At 34.4% G+C, this 17,536-nt stretch overlaps 1 protein-coding gene across 1 annotated transcript in view; it reads right to left on the reverse strand.

The window, feature by feature from the left end:
- Positions 1-17,536, reverse strand: part of EML5 (EMAP like 5) — a 109,007-nt gene that overhangs the window by 58,693 nt on the left and 32,778 nt on the right. The window contains exons 6-13 of the mRNA XM_005520204.3: positions 10,669-10,804; positions 9,134-9,335; positions 7,885-8,022; positions 6,947-7,203; positions 4,806-5,018; positions 3,727-3,894; positions 2,284-2,390; positions 1,754-1,872 (exon numbers count right to left, since the gene is read on the reverse strand). Of these exons, the coding sequence (XP_005520261.1) occupies positions 1,754-1,872; positions 2,284-2,390; positions 3,727-3,894; positions 4,806-5,018; positions 6,947-7,203; positions 7,885-8,022; positions 9,134-9,335; positions 10,669-10,804 (1,340 nt within the window). The remainder of the gene's footprint in view (positions 1-1,753; positions 1,873-2,283; positions 2,391-3,726; positions 3,895-4,805; positions 5,019-6,946; positions 7,204-7,884; positions 8,023-9,133; positions 9,336-10,668; positions 10,805-17,536) is intronic.

Consider the following 17,536-nt stretch of genomic DNA (forward strand, 5'->3'; position numbering starts at 1 on the left):
AGACACACTTAAACCTCTTAACAGAAGTTCTTTCTATATCCGTGTTAGTCAGAAGCTGGCTCACATACTCTGAATTTTATTCCCTTCCAAATCAGGAAGTAACCAGAGGTTTAAGATATTACATACAGGTTATCAAGAAATTTTTAAAAATTTGTCTTTCAAGGCAGTTGACAAATTCAAAACACAAGACCAACAAGCTCAAAAACAAAGAAAAGGAAAAGAGCTGCTGATTCCCCTAATTAAAAAAAGCGCCACTTCTTACATTCTCAAGAAACATCCAAGACATTTCCATTGCAGCTAGAGAAAGATGAAGCAAAGCAGACTTCCTGAATCAGAGAATATGCCTATTACTCACTTGGATGTGGGTCACTTTAAAGTTAACAGCCTGGACATTGAGAAAAATCTGTTGTTCAGCATGGATTCTTCATTAGTTTTCTTGATGCCCATTGGGTAACCAGACAGAACTCAACAGGACATTCTACTTCTGGTCATTCCTGGATATTCTGGTCAAGCTTCACTTCTGTTGTGAAGGAAATAACAATAATACCAAAGATCCAGGGCCCTTGCTTGTGCTACATCTTCTTCAGGATCATTTGGTTTTAGTCTTAGACCAAATCTTAAAGACTACATACAGCAGCTACCCACCTTAATGCATTTTCTATACAGATATAAAAATCCTCAATTCTGAATTCTGGAGCACCAAAAAGAGAAATAAAAAACCCCAACTCTGTACCAAGCTTCCCAGTTGTCATTATTTCCAAAGCTACTACTCTGCATGCACTAGACTGCATGTCTTCTGCAGACAAAATTGCTGATTTGAATATTAACTATTCTTAGCCAATTAATCTATTAAGCATTCCATGTGGAGTCCTACTAAAATTGTTTAAGTGCCATTATAAAGACAGACAGTATCAGTAACTTCTCCCTGCATTTAGAAAAAATAAGCTGTATTCCTGCAAAGAGGTATCTTTTGAAAGGAAAACTTGACTTGCAACATCTTACTTGAGTAAAGGCTTTGGTTTTGCTTTATATCAAGAGAATTCATATTTCTGATCATTATTCTAATGCAGTAACATCTAGTACCAGTTTGCTTTAAAACACCACAACTTGTTTCTGATAAAAATTCTTCACTTATGAAGAATTATGGGAAACTACTAATCCTAATGATGAAATCGTAAGATTTCAGGATGCATCCAAATGTCATTCTCAAATGAGCTACTCAAATTAGCACCAAAGAGAATAAATTAATTTTTAACAAAATCACAAGACCTATTAAGAATTACATTTAATTCCTAAACTAAGAGAGGAATATGTAAGTTGTTTCAGACTAGGTACAAACAGTTTATAATTTTTTTTACTATTATTTTAATAAATTACTGCTAGAAACACCACTTTGTCCAGAACCCAGTCATCTTCAATGACGGAGTTTTTGTTCTAGGTATCAAAATCATACATCAAAGAGAACTACTGAAAAGTATGGGTGAGATTACTGAATACTTTTTTTAGTCACCTGTATTCAAGCAATAAGTACCAGCTAAAGTCTGAGTGCAAATTCACTTCAGAATTCACATGTAGAATTAGTATGCTGGCATCAAAGCTTTCTATTTATTTAGTGTAAATTTATTTCTACAGATATAAATAAAATAGCAAATCATAAAGCAACAGATATAAAAGCCTTTAATCAGATTATTGAATTATAAACACAAAGTCAAATAGTCTGCTTCTATATTTTAAAGAATCCTAGTTTGCATACCCATGAACAAAATGTAGTCTTATACTGTTCCCTGGAGCTCGCTCACGTCTCTTAGAAGCTGCACTTTTTCTTTTTTCTTTGCATTGCTCTTTAAGTTGAGGTAGATCTTCTTTGTAAACCTTTAAGAAAAAGCACACTTAAAATTTAGAAAACTCATCAGAAAAACATGTTTCTGAGAATTCAGCTGCTGTTATCACTCATGAAAATGGTATTCTGACATAACTGAAAAAACCCTCCTAGACCTATTGCTGGTGACTATATAGTGCAACTTGGTTTTAAATTGCATTCTAGGATTGCATGTAATAATTTTTCTCCGTTAATATTAATATTAACATCTTACTTGTAATTATTAATTAATAATTATATTTTAATAACCTTGAATCCTTCTGAAAGCATCAAGTAACAAAAATTCTAAAGGATTTGGTAAGTTCTCATGCAGTCTCCCCAATTCTGAGATTTCAACAGTCCTCATAAATGACCAACTTAAACCCTAGGAAGCTCCCAACTGCCATTAAAACTAAAATCTTTACCTGTCGACGATAGGTGATCTGTGTCTCTTGTTCAATTTCAGAGTCCAGCTCTGGAACATCAGACTGATCTGAATCTGATTCATCACTATTAGAATCAACCAGACTCTCTATCACCAAGAAAACAGAAATAAAAAATAAAAAACCTCAATTACCAGCCAGAAAGTTTAAACTAACTGCTTAAAGTTTCTGATTTGATAATCAATGCTTATGTTAACTACAACATAAACTGTTAATAATTGACAGGAACAATTTTGCTGCTGCATAAAAAATAAGCCATAAATATGATAATTTTGGGTGTTGGAGTGAGTTAGTTTTTATTAAATAATAATATTTCATCATCTCTAATGTTAGGAGGAAAGGCAAAAAAAAAAGATAATGAAATAATCAGTACAAAGCAGAAACTAACACTTGCACAAAATTAACAAATGGTCCAAAGCAAAACTTATGTTAAAGTGAGACACCGATGCAAGTAGAAATTCTTCAAGTAAGTTAGGGGGAGTGAAAAAATTATAGATGGGAAAGAAGAGGCAAAATTTTTTGTGACTGCAGAGAAAAAGGGTAGTCATGTAAAGTTTGACATGTAGGAAAATTATTATTGTTTCCTTCTGCATTTGTCACTGACAAGTTCAGCACTGCATTTGTATTTATTTACCTGTTTGCTGGATCCACACTGATACATATTCATCTGATCTGAGCAATTAAATGGTGAAACAGCCTATTTTATTGTAATTCTATGTTCTCATTTCCCCAAAGGATTGTCTAAATTCCTTTAGGAATTTCCAATGGAGGCACTCAGTTAACTGCTTTGATTTTAGGAAACTCATGAGAATAATTGTTTAATTAGTCACTAGTGGAAACATGATCTTCATTTTTTCCCAAATATTAAACATCTATATTCTGCTTTAAAAACAAACAAACAAAAAAAATCAGTTACAATACTTCAATTACCATCTAAATACTTCAAAATTTTAAACAAATTGGTATAAAACCATATTTTTCCAGTGACACCTGAGCATCTGGTTGTTGTCAGTTTAGTAAAGGGCAATATATACAGAATTCAGACATTAGTATCTATGATTTGAACTTTTAACATCTTCCTTCACAAAGGAAGCACAGCAGTGAGGAGTTTTTCATACCCTTTCTAGCCTGAACACACAGGTGTGATTGTTTGGCTGTTGGTCAAATGCCAATGCACAGATTATTTTCATCTTCACCCAAGATCAATTAATGCCAAACCAGGACAAAAGGGTACTGGCAAGTATTAGACAACTCTGCCAGGTGCTTCAGGCACATTAAATTAAACTAAAGAACAACAACTGTTGTAATTGTGCAAACTTACAATTTTGAATATTTATTTCAATACCGGCACCAAAGACTTTTACTTCTTTTCTAGACTTCCTGCCTTCCACCCTTTTGTGAGTGGTTTTTGAGTTAGTTACTTACCTTGGGGTGCTATATGAAGAGTGTCCTTCAACTTGCGGTCGGGAACAAACTTCCACTGAAAGACAGAATGATCAGCTCCGCCAATGGAAACAACCCACTGGTGATCGTGCGACCATCTGACGTTTGTCACGTGAGCAGAGTGACCAAGATATTTTTTAAACTTTGCCCCTAGAAAAAGAATAAAAATCCCTCTCAATATGAAATAAATGTTCCAGAAGCACCTCAGAAAATCATATTAAGGAACCCATAGAAAAAGTAGTGTTTAATAAAGATATTCTAATTGCTACTGGTATTTTAATCAATAGCAACAACTTTTTGCAGTTTTCACAGATTTTAATCTGTGTATAAGATACATTTTTAAGTTTAGGTTCCAAAATATAATAACTTAATCAACTTAAACATAAGGACAGAAGACCTATGATAATGCTGTATGAGGTGTGCCAGAGATTTTTAAAATTTCACTGTATTAATTTTATTTTATTTTTTACAAACTAACATTTTGACAATTATTACTTTTACTTTGAAAAAATACCATTATTTAGTTCATGTATATTTAGGTCTGTGAAAACACCCCCATATACATGCTTGTAGCACAGGTCCCCAATGTACATCTCAGTGCTGAGAACTTCTAGAAACTTATCTCCTGCCACGTTTAGCAGTAGAACTGGTAGCAGTAGTACAGTTACATCCAGTTAATGTGTTCATGGCTACGTAACTACAAAACAATCATTGGATGAGTTACTGAAATTAAGGTCCTAACAACACTCCATTATAAATAATCCTTTTATAACAGAAAGGCTTCATTGTTTCAGAGCTGTTTGAAGAGCTTCATTCTAGACTCCATTCATGTTTAATGCTGGCTACAACTGCATGGGTAGGTCCTAGGATATGTCTTCAAGCTTTATGTACTTAAAGAAATGCTTTGGGTGTTGTTTTTAAAGACTGATATTCCCCCATTTTTTAACTCTTTTGGAAAAAAGTGGTATTAAAAACCATTTAATTTTCCAGTCTTCTAATACATTTTTCTTGAATGGTCACAATTTAAAAATATGCATACAATTTAATTTAAAAAGCACTACCTTTTCTTAGACATGGGTATCGAAAGAGCTTTACTATTCCATAATCATCAGCTGTAACCATAACTTGACCAATAAAATTTGCATCCACAGAATTTATATCATTTATATCAGAATATTTGGGCCAGATTCCATTAACTTCAAGGCCAGAAACACAGGTCCATGATGCCCATTGAATGCCTTTCAATTCCTCCTTGTTTGTTACTTCTTTTCCACCTAAGAAAAAAAAAAAATAAAGAGCCATTTTGAATATTCACTCATGCAGTTTTAAAGAATGTAACATTTAAAAAAATTCTCTAAAAATCAAATCAAGTGCAACAGTATTAAAAACTGACTTCTGAAACTGTCCTGATCTAGTACTCTCTGTTATGACCAGCAGTATCAGTAAGAAGACTTCTCAAGATTATTTAACAGAAAATCATAGGTTTGGTACTTTATAGTTTTTATTATTTCTTGGTATCTGCTTGAGGCTGTGTTATTTTTTAAATGTTTATCAAAAATACATGTAATAGTTCTAAGATAAAGTTCATAAAAAAGTCTGTTGCTGAATGATTGTAGAAACTTGGATTATTTAGAGCAAGAACTGAAGAACTCATATCTGGCCACTGAAAATTACTAAAACCACCAATTTTGTGTTTAGATCCTTGTTACATAATTTCACACCAGCTCTGTCTGTAATGAGATTGATCCAGTCCCACGAGGTAAGAGCTGAGGAGCTGAGTCAGACCGAAGGCTCATTAAACAGGTACTGTGTCTTCTGGAAAGGCCAGAAGGCAAGGGCTGGAGCAACGCAAGAACGATGCAAGCAAAGGCAAAAGCTGTGAGTCAGACTGAACCCACACCTGCAGAGGGTGAGCAGGACAACAATTCACTTCTCAGCCTTTCAGCCACTAATCCATGTAAACAATGATGGACAATACTGGTTATAGCCATAACTAAGTCCTGCAGGTCTTGTGCCAGACAACTGTAAGCTCCTTAATTCATAGTGGAATTTCAAGTGTTACACAATTCAATTGTTATTTTGAAATATTTGGGAGATTCCTCTAACTCCACTGACTTTCATTAACTTTTTTCATAAAAAAAGTTTCACAATCTAATATTCTAAGATATGAAGCAACTCCAGGTTGAAAGCTATGTAACTTCAAATTGCTCCTCCTGTGTATATTTGTTACTGTCCAATTAAAGTCTCACTATCTTTTCTTACACATCTTCTGCTGCATTCAGTGCACAGAATCAAAGATGTGCATAGAATGATTAGATGCTTCAGCAGAGAGTTGTAAAAAGCTCCTAGGCTCTGTGAAAAATGAAAAAGAATGTGCAAAAAATAAATCTTGTGTAAGAATGGACAATATAGAAAGTGGTGATAATACACAGTTACTACAAATGCAAATACTACAAAGATGAGTAAGAAGAATACAGACTATTATGTAGAGAGTGCATGCAACAGACAGAAGTCAAGCTTTGTGATAAATACTGCCACTGGCATATTATAATAAGGACTACTTATTTCAAGCTTTAAGATACTAATATGTGCATATGTCCTCTACAGAGGGAGCCACCTTGATAGAAATTATTCCAAGATTTCAGTCAAGTTTTCAAGAAAATTGTCTTGAAAACATTTGCAATAATGGGGTTATCACAAAGTTCCTCACTGTAAAAGCTCTTTTAAGTTGAATTCCTCAATCTGCTGCAAACATAGTTCTAGAAAACCTAAGACTTCTTTTGATCCGCAGCATACAGATTACTCCACACATTTTAAAAACCATTCAGTGGAATCAAATGATAATTCATTTAATATCCAATCTCCATAAGAGAAAAGCTATTAAGCTATTGCAGAATTTCATTTAAATTCTGCATTTTAATTCTTCTAAAAAAAGTGGGAGCAAAAACTGGTTTTTGAGAAACAAAACAAATTATAAGGCAGCGTCTATAGTATAAAAAGATGTATTGGAAAAAAGAGTAAACATATAAGGATAGAAATACTTCAGTAACTTTGCCAGAAAAATGCTGGACTTATTCAAATGTGGCAAATATTCTTATGAACTTACAAAAAATTTCCTATACCCCCATGCTTTGAACCAAGATTTACATTTCGCTTTTATTACAAAAGTAACGAATAACATGAAGGCAACTCAGAATCTCACCTGGCATTCGGTAAAAAAGTCTCTTTCCATTGCCATCATTGGTCTGTAAGTATTTACTGTCTGAAGACCAATCCATATGGGTGATGAAGCTTAAGGATCCAATACATTCCCCAACTTTCTTGTATCGTTGAACAACCCCATATATATCCACTGAGCTGTCATTGGAACCAACAGCTAGGAAATTCCCATCTGGAGAATATTTGAGTTCATGAATAGCTTCTTTCCTGTCTTTGATATGAACAACCTCAGTCATATCTCTGTAGTATGAAAGAAAGCATGTCATAAGTAGAGAAGAGTCTCATCACACTGCCAAGTTCCCAGTCTAAAAAATGAATGAGATTATGAAATTATATATTGAACTTAACTATCCTGTGTGCAAACACAACACTGCTGTTTTTAGGGTTGGTTAGAGCTTCACAGAGAAAAAAAAGGAGGAAATGGTGATACAAGAAGGTGCTTCACTTGGCTGAGGGACAGTGAAGAAAAGGAAAATTTCATCAGGTAGATCATGAGATCTTTATTCAGCTAGGGAAGGAAACTTCACTGACATGAGACACAAATCTCATTTTCCCTTTAAAACTGTGGGATCACAGCAGCACAAGGCAGCACTGGTTTTGTATGCAGGATGTGCTTACAGCAGAACTCCAACATACAGGAACAATTTAGGAAGTAATGAAAATTTATTTCTTGGTAATTCAAGGATAATTCATGAATCTAAAACCTAAAGTAAAACATTTCCTAGAACACTGCCACTCTCTGCAAATAGACCAATATACTTTATTAAATGGGTTGTTACAGGACAATGTGAACATATGTAGTACACATTTAAAAAAATCTGAGCGCCCTCTGCAATTTAGAACAAAGACACAAATGATCACATGCATGGCCACAAAAGTATCAAAATATTAATAACTATTGTCAGTAGTTTTGTGGCATACCTGACTCGAAGCACAGTGAAAGAGCCATCCTTCATTCCAAGAGCTAGATGGATTCCATCAGTACTAACCGCGGCGCAGCGAATGGGCTCCTCCATGTTGCACCGGGCAATCAGAGCGTGGTCTATTAAACTCCAGATTCTAAAATAAAGTAATTATTTCAAATGCAAAATGGGTGTGCAGCTCTGTCGTAGGTAAGACAAAGCCCTCAGTTTCTGCACAATGCTGGACTTGGCAGTGTCCCTGTTTTAAAATAATTTTCCACAAGGAAAATCTAAGACATAGGTGTGAATTTTATACGCAGCAAGAAATATTCTTATATTTTAAAAGAAAGGAATATCTCTAATGAGAAAATGTGGGGACAGATTCATTTTTATTTCTCAATATAAAAAATTATAGCATATGACAACACATAGTTTTAGACCACTCCTGCAAAAATTCCACTATTTTCTAATAATTTTAGCCAGAAACATTAAATAACAGTTAGACTTTGATCAGTATAAAGCACTTTTCCTATAAAAAGTCATTATGAAAAATTCTTATAACTAATAATATTAAAATATGTAAGTTTTTATAACAAGGTAGATTACATCTCTTATTTACAATCTAATATCTATTATTTTACAATTTACAATATCTGGAATTTAAGAGTAATATTTCAATATTAATAATTGAATTATTGATTATCTTAACTCTGTAACACTTGAGATATTTAGCAAAAAATGCCAACACATTTAACTTAGAAGAAAGAAAAGATGGTTTTGACCAAAAAAAGTAGAGATAAACATATAAGAGGGAGTAATTTGATGGGCTTACTGAAAATTTATGCTCTGTTTACAATGCATGGGCTAGGTTTGATGAAATTCACACATTAAGAGTTAATTTGCAGCATTTGGAAAAGTAAATACATTAAGAGTAAAATGTCTCAGTTTTTACCGCAATTTTTTTTTTTTCATCACAAGCTGTGCACGCTTAACATAACTCCTGAAAAACTTAAAGGATGCTTGTCTCTGAGTGCTCAATGTTAGCCTAAAAGTAATGTTTTCAAATTTCACATGTGGGGGGAGGTTTGGGAAATATATACTTGAATTTTGTTACTGGAGAGAACTAATTCCCTTCATAACTGAACTGTAGAAGTACATCAGTGCCACATTTTAATAACTTTAAAATATATACACTTCAATTAGGTTACCTACAAAATTAGTTGTTTGTATAAAACTGAATGCAGTTTAACAAAGAATCAGAATTTAACCTGACTGATCGATCATCACTTCCAGTCATGGCCAGGGGTTTCGTAGGATGGACAGCCAAAGCCCACAGCTCTCCTTCACAGTGCCCCTGCATTATCAGGAAAGGCTTATTACGCTCGTGCACCACAATTTCAAAAATTTCACTGTCTTGTGTCCCAACGAGTATATGGTCTCCTCTCCAGCAAACACTTCTTACAGAGAGACCTGCAAAAGAGATTGTTAATGAGAGATACATCCTCAGAACTTGTAAAACAAAGGTAAAGTAGCAAAAGACAAAGCATAAAAGCAAGAAAATGTCAAGAAGTATCCATATCCCTTCTCTTGTTCCTGGATTTGCTTCTTTTTTTATCTATTTCATAGATAGTGGCATCCTTGCCCTTGGAAAATAAACTTTTTTAATGGCTACTTGGAGGATATATAGAGTATACCAAGAGGTAAGACAGTGGAGCAGCAGAAAATGCAGATAAGAAAATGAGCAAGAGGACAGATCATAAAGGCAATCTTCAGAAGTATAGAAGAAAAAAAAGAGTGAAGGGAAAAGAATCAGGAAACTCATTTTATTCAAGACAAGATTCTTAAAAATCTTCTTGATCTGTCATGGGCATTTGACAAGGCAAAAGTTTATGGTAATAGTCTGTTACATCAGAAGTAAAGAAGGAAAACTGGAGGTGAGAACAAGTCTGAAAGAATGAAACAGCTTTCAGCTACATGCATCAGAACTGAGAAGCAGCAGTTGAGTAAATTTAAAACAGAGCCATTCTACTGCAGGGCATATTTAAAATGAAATGTATTCCATCTTTTTGCAATACTTCACAGTCTTGGTGGGAATGCCATGTCAATTACACCCTACAAAGACTTCACTTGTAATCAGTTATGTATTGACCCTGAGCATCTCACTGCTACCAGATATTCTAGCACATTTTCCAATTCTTGGCAAGATATTAGAAAATAACAAAAGTGACTGGGGGCAAAGAAAACCAAATGCCAACAAAAGCAATATTGTAAGTGACATTAGTGCTTCAGTACATGTTTGTATTCTTATCCTAAATCATTATAGCAACAATATCTGAAACACTCTGTGTAAAAGTTTAGTATGACGTGAACTGTAACTGAAGTCATAGTTACAAGTAAGGAGTGTTTTAATTTCCACAAAACTGTAGATAACATTCAAATAGTTTTAATGAAAATTTGGATAACTAGCAAATGAAATTGTTGTACTCCATTGTTTTACACTGTAGATCTCACTGTCTCAAGTTCTCTTAAAGCATTACTGTCCCTTGTTAAAAACTGCTGTGCTCTAGAAACAGTGTGCATAAAAAAATTCAATCTGTGTCTACATCCTCATCATATGTACTGTTTGTAAAAGTAACTGTGACCTTTATACCAGGGGCATGATCTATCCTATTCCTAGTAAATATTTCATAGTAATGTACATATAACAATGTTTTGGGTTTTAAAGTCTTTTCTTGTTCAAAACACTGATAAATTTCCTATCTTAGTGGTAAGAACTTACTGAAAGCGACAAACTTCTCTTTACCTTTATATCCCTGGTCTGTTTCCCTGAGATCAATCACAGTAATTGGTTTAAAATTTAAGTCCCACAAGCGAACGCAGCCATCCCTGCCACCAGTGGCAAACCCCTCTTCACATGCATTCATGCTGAAAATTCCTGCCTAAAGAGAGAAGAAGGTTACTTTTAACAACATAAACAAATTAGAGAAAAACAGTATGCAACTAATACAAGCTTCAAATATGAGCAAGTCAAAAATGGAAACAAACTCAAAACAAGAGGAATTAACAAGTGACAAACAGTAAGTGAATTGCTGCAAGAATGCTTTCCTTCTGATGATTATCATCATAGTAATGCTGTTTCTTATCCCTTGAAAGAGCTTAGTTTCATATCCCCTTGCCTTAGGACCTGGTCGAACTCTAGTAGATGTCAGCATGAAGATTTCCCATGACCTCAGTTAGGCTTGGTTTAGGGCCTTTGTTGCTAGTACTCAGCTGCTATACAAGAACCCGCAAAACATCTGGGATTTTGGTTTTTTTTTAAACCAAGGAGGATTGATTTAAAAATTAAGTTTAGAAATAAAACTTAAGAAAAACAATAATCATGCTACATCATTGAAAAATTAATGTCAATTTTTATTTTAAAGGCAGACATCAGGAAACAAAACCCCTAACCCATTTTCTTCAACTGACTTGATACATGTTTTCTTCAGGATCACAAAGAGGCAAGGATGATATAGGTAGTATTAAAATAAAGACACTATAGCCACATAGCCATTATTTGATTCAATGATACATATCTAAATGGCATAAACACTATTGGGTTTTTTTAACTGCCTACACAACTCACTAGCCTTTTGTTCAGAAATAACTCATACATTTCAGTAAGCAAAGCTACTGAAAGGGCAACTTTAGATGATAAGCCTATGAAAAGTTAGAAATTGCTCTATATTTACTTCAAGTATGTAATATTCAGCTATGTCAAAAACTAAGCAAGAGAGCATTAGAAACAATGGAAGAGAAAATCTGTCTCTAAATCCTGTCCAAAAAAGAGTAGAACAGCCAATAATATACACATATCTTCTACAATATTGATCTGAAATTTCAGTTTTGTAAAGAAATAAAGTTCCAGTAGTTCTATAGATAGTGTCCAGATTTTACAGTCATGAAGCACATTAACTGCAAAGATGAAAGCAATTTTCAAAAGAGAGGTTGGCTTTTGGGGGAAAAAGAAGCTGTACACTCACAGAACAAATAATGTGACTTGTGAGAATTCTGGGGTACTCATGACTATTATCTCCTACCAATATGCTTTTTCTTCCTAAATTACAACTAAGAAAAATATCATAATGGACTGGTCATAACAAAATATGGATTGTGTTTGCTTCTCTAGCATCAGGTAACAAAGATATAATTTTTCATGTTAAAAAAAATCTCTCAGATTTCACAAAAAAAGAAGCCTATTAGAATGTCAAATGACAATCAAAACTGAAAGGCAAGAGTGACAGAACTCAAATTTTTTGGCATGTCATGCCCATTCTCAAGAAAGAGACTTTAAAGACAAGTTCAGGAGCAGGACGTGTCTAAACAGAAATGTTGTGGAATATTGAAATCCTAAGAAGATTAGAAGGCTAATTCTCATTATCTCTAACATCTTGAAAATCCTGTTTCTTTAGGAGCCTATAGGTTTTTGAAAACACAGCACAAGTTCTATTTGTTTTTCTCCACGTGTATCTGTCTGTTTTACTGCATTAACCTTTAATATTGTGAGAAGTCTTATGAGGAGCAGCTGAGAGAGCTGGGCATGTTTAGCCTGGAGAAAAGGAGGCTCAGGTGAGACAGGTCCCTCACAGGAGGCTGTAGCCAGGTGGGGGTTGGTCTCTTCTTCCAGGTAACAAATGACAGGATGAGGGGAAATGGCCTCCAGTTGCAGAGAATGTTTAGGTTGGATCCTAATAAAAATTTCTTCACTGAAAAGGTTGCCAGGAACAGGCTTGCCCAGGGAAGTCCTAGAGGAACAATCCCTAGAAGTGTTAAAAAAAGGTGGATGTGGCACCTGTGGATAGGGTTTAGAGGTGAACACAGCAGTGCCAGGTTAACAGTTGGACTCTAATCCTGGAGGCCCTTTCCAACCTTAGTGATTCTATGGTTCTAGGTGCCATGAAATAAATAAAAGTCTAGACGAATTTCAGCTCATTTTGTAGCATATGCTGAATTCTGTCCAAGTTTAAGTCTTTTAAAGCTCTTTTTGGAATGCAATCTTGATAATAGAATTATTTCCTTTTCTCTAATTAACTTTTTCCAAAATCCATTATTTAATTAGTCAGTATTAAAAAAAACAATCAGACATTTGGTGATGTGGGAGCTGGCGGAATGCTCTGAAGATAAGATCAAGTGGACCCAGCATTAATCTGTTTTCCATTCCACAGAATATCCTTATCTTGAAAAGGACACACTGGTTGTCAAGGAGATTTGGCAGATGTGCTTGCTCAGTCTCTTGAAATGCAATAGGACATTCTCATTTCGGTCTTTGTGCCACTGGAATAAGAGAATGAGTTGAAAACTATATGTATGTCCCTCATTAATGGGAATGTAAATATGTAATGGAAAAAGCTGAGCTTTGCTACTTTTCATATAATTGTTAGACTTACACTAAGTGGAAAAGACAGATTCTTTACTTGGGTAGCTTGGCCAGTAAATCCTCTACTAAATCCTTCCTTTCAAAAACTGACAAGATTGTTAATGAAAATCAACTTCAGAGTCTACATGTTTCTTTAATTCTTCAGCCTGAAATTGTCATTAACATAATTTGATTCTTGATGGTTAAAAACCCTCTAGCAGTAACGAGGGGCAAACAATTGCACTGATTTTGCTAGATCCAATTGAATGTGAGCTGCAAAGACTGTGCTTCTGAATGAAAATAAAAGGTGTAAATCAAAGATTTCCATCATAAAACCTATGAAGCTTGGCATACAGACTGCATTCTTCTTTTACAAATGTTTCATTGTACTTCCTAATGAACATGAAAATTCTGGAAATAATAAATCAGTCAACATTTTCTCAGAATGCTGAATATTTCCTGTTTTTCCAACATAACCAGCTGGTATCACATCTGTGTTCCTTCAAATATGAAAAAAAAATAGTTGAATGAGCGCAAATAAAAAAATAATGCCCAGATCTACCAGAAATTATAGTTGAAAGCTGGAGAAGTGCAAAAGGAATTTGACAAAGATGATCCCTCCTGTATGAATACTTAGCCACTGCTTGAGTCCAAGAAGTCACCAATACTGAAGCAGTTAGTGGTTTTCTACTGCTGCTGAACCTATCTTGCCCCCAATGGACAGAAATCAGGCACCAGTTTATCTCAATGCAGTTGTTTTTATAAAATCCACCACTCTGACTATGCAGTTCCTAAAGCACGATGACTGCAGCTAGCTATAATTAGGACCAAACTTGGAAAATCATATAGAAACTTCAGAAGCAACTGACTACAACTGAGCAGCATGGAGAACATGGTACAGCAACACAAAAACAACTCCAGTGCCTCCTTTTTACTCCCAGACTACACAGGACTGTGCACTACAGGACACAGAAATGCAAAGCATGTAAAACAACACACTCTGAGACACTGTCTCTCCCAATACCTACTGCACAGTAAGGAAATGGATTGCAAACATTTAAGATAGGTGTCAGTGAGTTTGCAGCAGCGAGAAACTGCTGTGAAATGTGATCTTACTGTCCAACAAATCATACAGAAAATAGTTTAGAAATGTACTTACTACTATAAAAATTTAAAGTAGTTGTTTATATACCTCTCATTGGCTAAAAGAAATGGACTGTTACCTTTGAAACCAATGACTAGTTTAAGCAGCAGGAGAAAATACTGCATGACTCTGTTGGTACATGATACCAGCTTAAAACCATTCATTTAAGTTCATTATATTGTTTCCATCTATATTTAATTAGTATCCAGCCAACTGACATAGGCGTGCAATAGTTTTAACAGAGTGCCTGTTATTTAACCTCGAGCTTGTTATTTAACCTCAGTTTCTGACATCAATCCACACAACTTTAATGTGTACCTCTGAAAGACTATCTCAAAATTAATTATTCATCTGCTGAGAAAGCTTCTTATGCATATTTACTATGCAAGGTAAAAGCATAGATCCTTAAAACATACAGTGTTTTAGCTAAGTATACAATTTTGTTTTAATATCCAAGTTAACATGTATATATCTTAATAGTCATGAACTACCTTGAATTTAGAACATATAAGGTGATAAGTGGAAGATTCTATAATCTGTTCTTTGCACTGGTACACAAATGAGACATGTATTAAAAGATTATATTTTTTATTAGTCAAGGTATTTATTAATCCTCCAGAGCGAGATCCATCACCTACAAATAACCTCATGGAGTATTACCATTGCCAGCAAATTTACATACTGTCATGTTATTGTTTTCTTTCTTCCCTTTAAAATTTTCAGTAGGATTATTATTTAGGAGGCAAATCTAGAATTGGAGTTTTCCATTGTTGTCCATTGCTCCCTGCACATGAACTCTGTGCCTTTACTCCTAAACCCTGCTCATTTCCACCTTTTCCAACTTTTCATTCCTACTTCTAGTTTAAGTGAATTCACTAATCCTCTTCCAACTAATTCTCCAGTCACCTCAACTCATGTGTTTTCAACTTTTTGTTACTACTCAAACTCAGAAATCTGCAAAAAACTCTACTTTCCTCTCTCCTAGTATTGCTATGACAGAAAATGAATAATCTGTCTGAATTAAGAATTCTTATTTTGCTTGTTAAAGTTGCTATCTGTTTCCTTGGTTGCTCATACTGGGAGACAATGAATTATTTTTCACATTGAATTATTCTTAAAATGAAAAATGTCTTTTCAACTGCAACAACCTTTGAAAAAAACAGTTTTTCTATATTAATGCAGAAAATGTCTTAATAATAACTTAATAAATCTGGGGCTGGACTATTTCTTCACATCACTAATGTGGTTTAGAAACTGTTTTCCAGTATCTCAGATATCTGCTGTTCATGCTGCAAGAAAAGCATGGTATTTATGCAAATAATGAGACATCTTCCTTCAATAAGATTACAGTTTACGTCCCACCTGTTGAGGAGTAATGATGCAGGATGATGAGCTGGTAGGCAGAGATGACAATTCCAATACTAGTATACTAAAGAGAATTTTGTATCAATTCTTTACTACATGCACACTGTCCCTTTAACAATATACATACACCATAAATCTTGTTATGTACAATTGCATTTTCTCTGGACAAGAAGGACATAATTTATAATTTCTAAAATTAAGTACATTAATTTATTAAATTAAGTAGCCATAAAATGTCATGATAATATTTTAGTATGGCTGAAGAAATACTGTCATTGCAAGTTTCCGTATATTTGGCTTAGAGTTGATAATTCAATATCATCTTTTAAGGTAATATTTTATTGGAAAACAAGGTTTTATACTGTTGGAGAGCAGTTTCCATATTTTATTGGGATTTTTTTCCCCTGAAATTGGTGAGATTTGTAGCGACTCTAATCTCTTGTAAAAATGAATTTCAAAGACATAGACTAGTGTCCCTACTTAATTTTCAGTACTGCAAAGTACAATTCCATTGAGCCTAGATGATAGAGCCAAAAATAGAAGGCTAGATGAGACCTCCTCCAAGGTCACCTGAGCTCTGTCCATTGATGTTAATGAAGATAAGGATGTTCAAATTTGATCTTATGGTCAACTAAGAACTGACACAGCACATAAGGGAATGGAGCAACAAGCTCTCGTGATCTTACATTTCTCAGTGTGTCACTTCACACTTAAACAGCTGAAAAGCACTGAAATATTCTGAGAAATAAACTGTTGCAAGTCTAAATAGTCCAAGTCACAAGTATGCTAATATGAAGGACAGCTGTCTCCTACATCACCAACTGGATGGCAGAATATTTTGGCATCAGTTTTCAACAAGAGACTAAGCGCACTCTTTCCTCTGGGAATCAAGGTCTGCATATGCAATGCCCAATAATCTCAGGAAAACACAGAAAATAACAGAATGCTATTGAACACTTATTATGAATACTCAAATGAGATTTAAAGTTATAGAGCAAGAATCAGGGATAGCTCCACACCATAAATACCTCCTCATTCTTCCTGATTTATAATTTGGACCTTCTTGGATACATTTAATATTTATACAGATGCATAAAGGACAGTATGCTTGTGTGTGTTTACCTGTAATTTCTTTTAACATACACACACATACCTATATATATCTCTATATATATATATACACACATGCATACATACATATATACACACATACATATACACATACATATGTGTATACACATACATACACCTCTCTATATATAAAGAAATCTTGAATGCAAAATACAGTTTGGGATACATTTCACATACAGATGTTCTTCATAACTTTATCTTTGTTCATAACCAGAGACAGTGTCATTATACAACTGTCTGAATAAGCACTCCAATCACTTTTGAATTATAAGTTCATTTAACAAGCTGCAACCATCTTGAATGTGTAGTTCTAAATTTTTGGTAAACCTGCAACCAACTAACTGCAACCTCTCCCACACACATAACATTGATTGCTTCGTCCCCTCCATTCTACCTGATTAAATCAAAGAGTGACTCTTATACCTCAGCTATAAATGTCAGGCCACCCAGTCCAACACACTGGTTAAAACAAACACATCCTCACAAGGAAGAATCATTAACTGTTACTGATTTTTATCTAGACTTTTGAAGCTACAATATCAGAACTCATATTCTTGTTTTTTCACACCATGTTAAATTGCTAATAGGGGAACTTCAAATATTATCAAGAAGGTACAATGTTTTTCAAAACAAAAA

Source organism: Pseudopodoces humilis, chromosome 7 (assembly GCF_049639895.1).
Source record: "Pseudopodoces humilis isolate 2021_Gansu_Grassland_sample_001 chromosome 7, ASM4963989v1, whole genome shotgun sequence".
NCBI lineage: Eukaryota > Metazoa > Chordata > Aves > Passeriformes > Paridae > Pseudopodoces > Pseudopodoces humilis.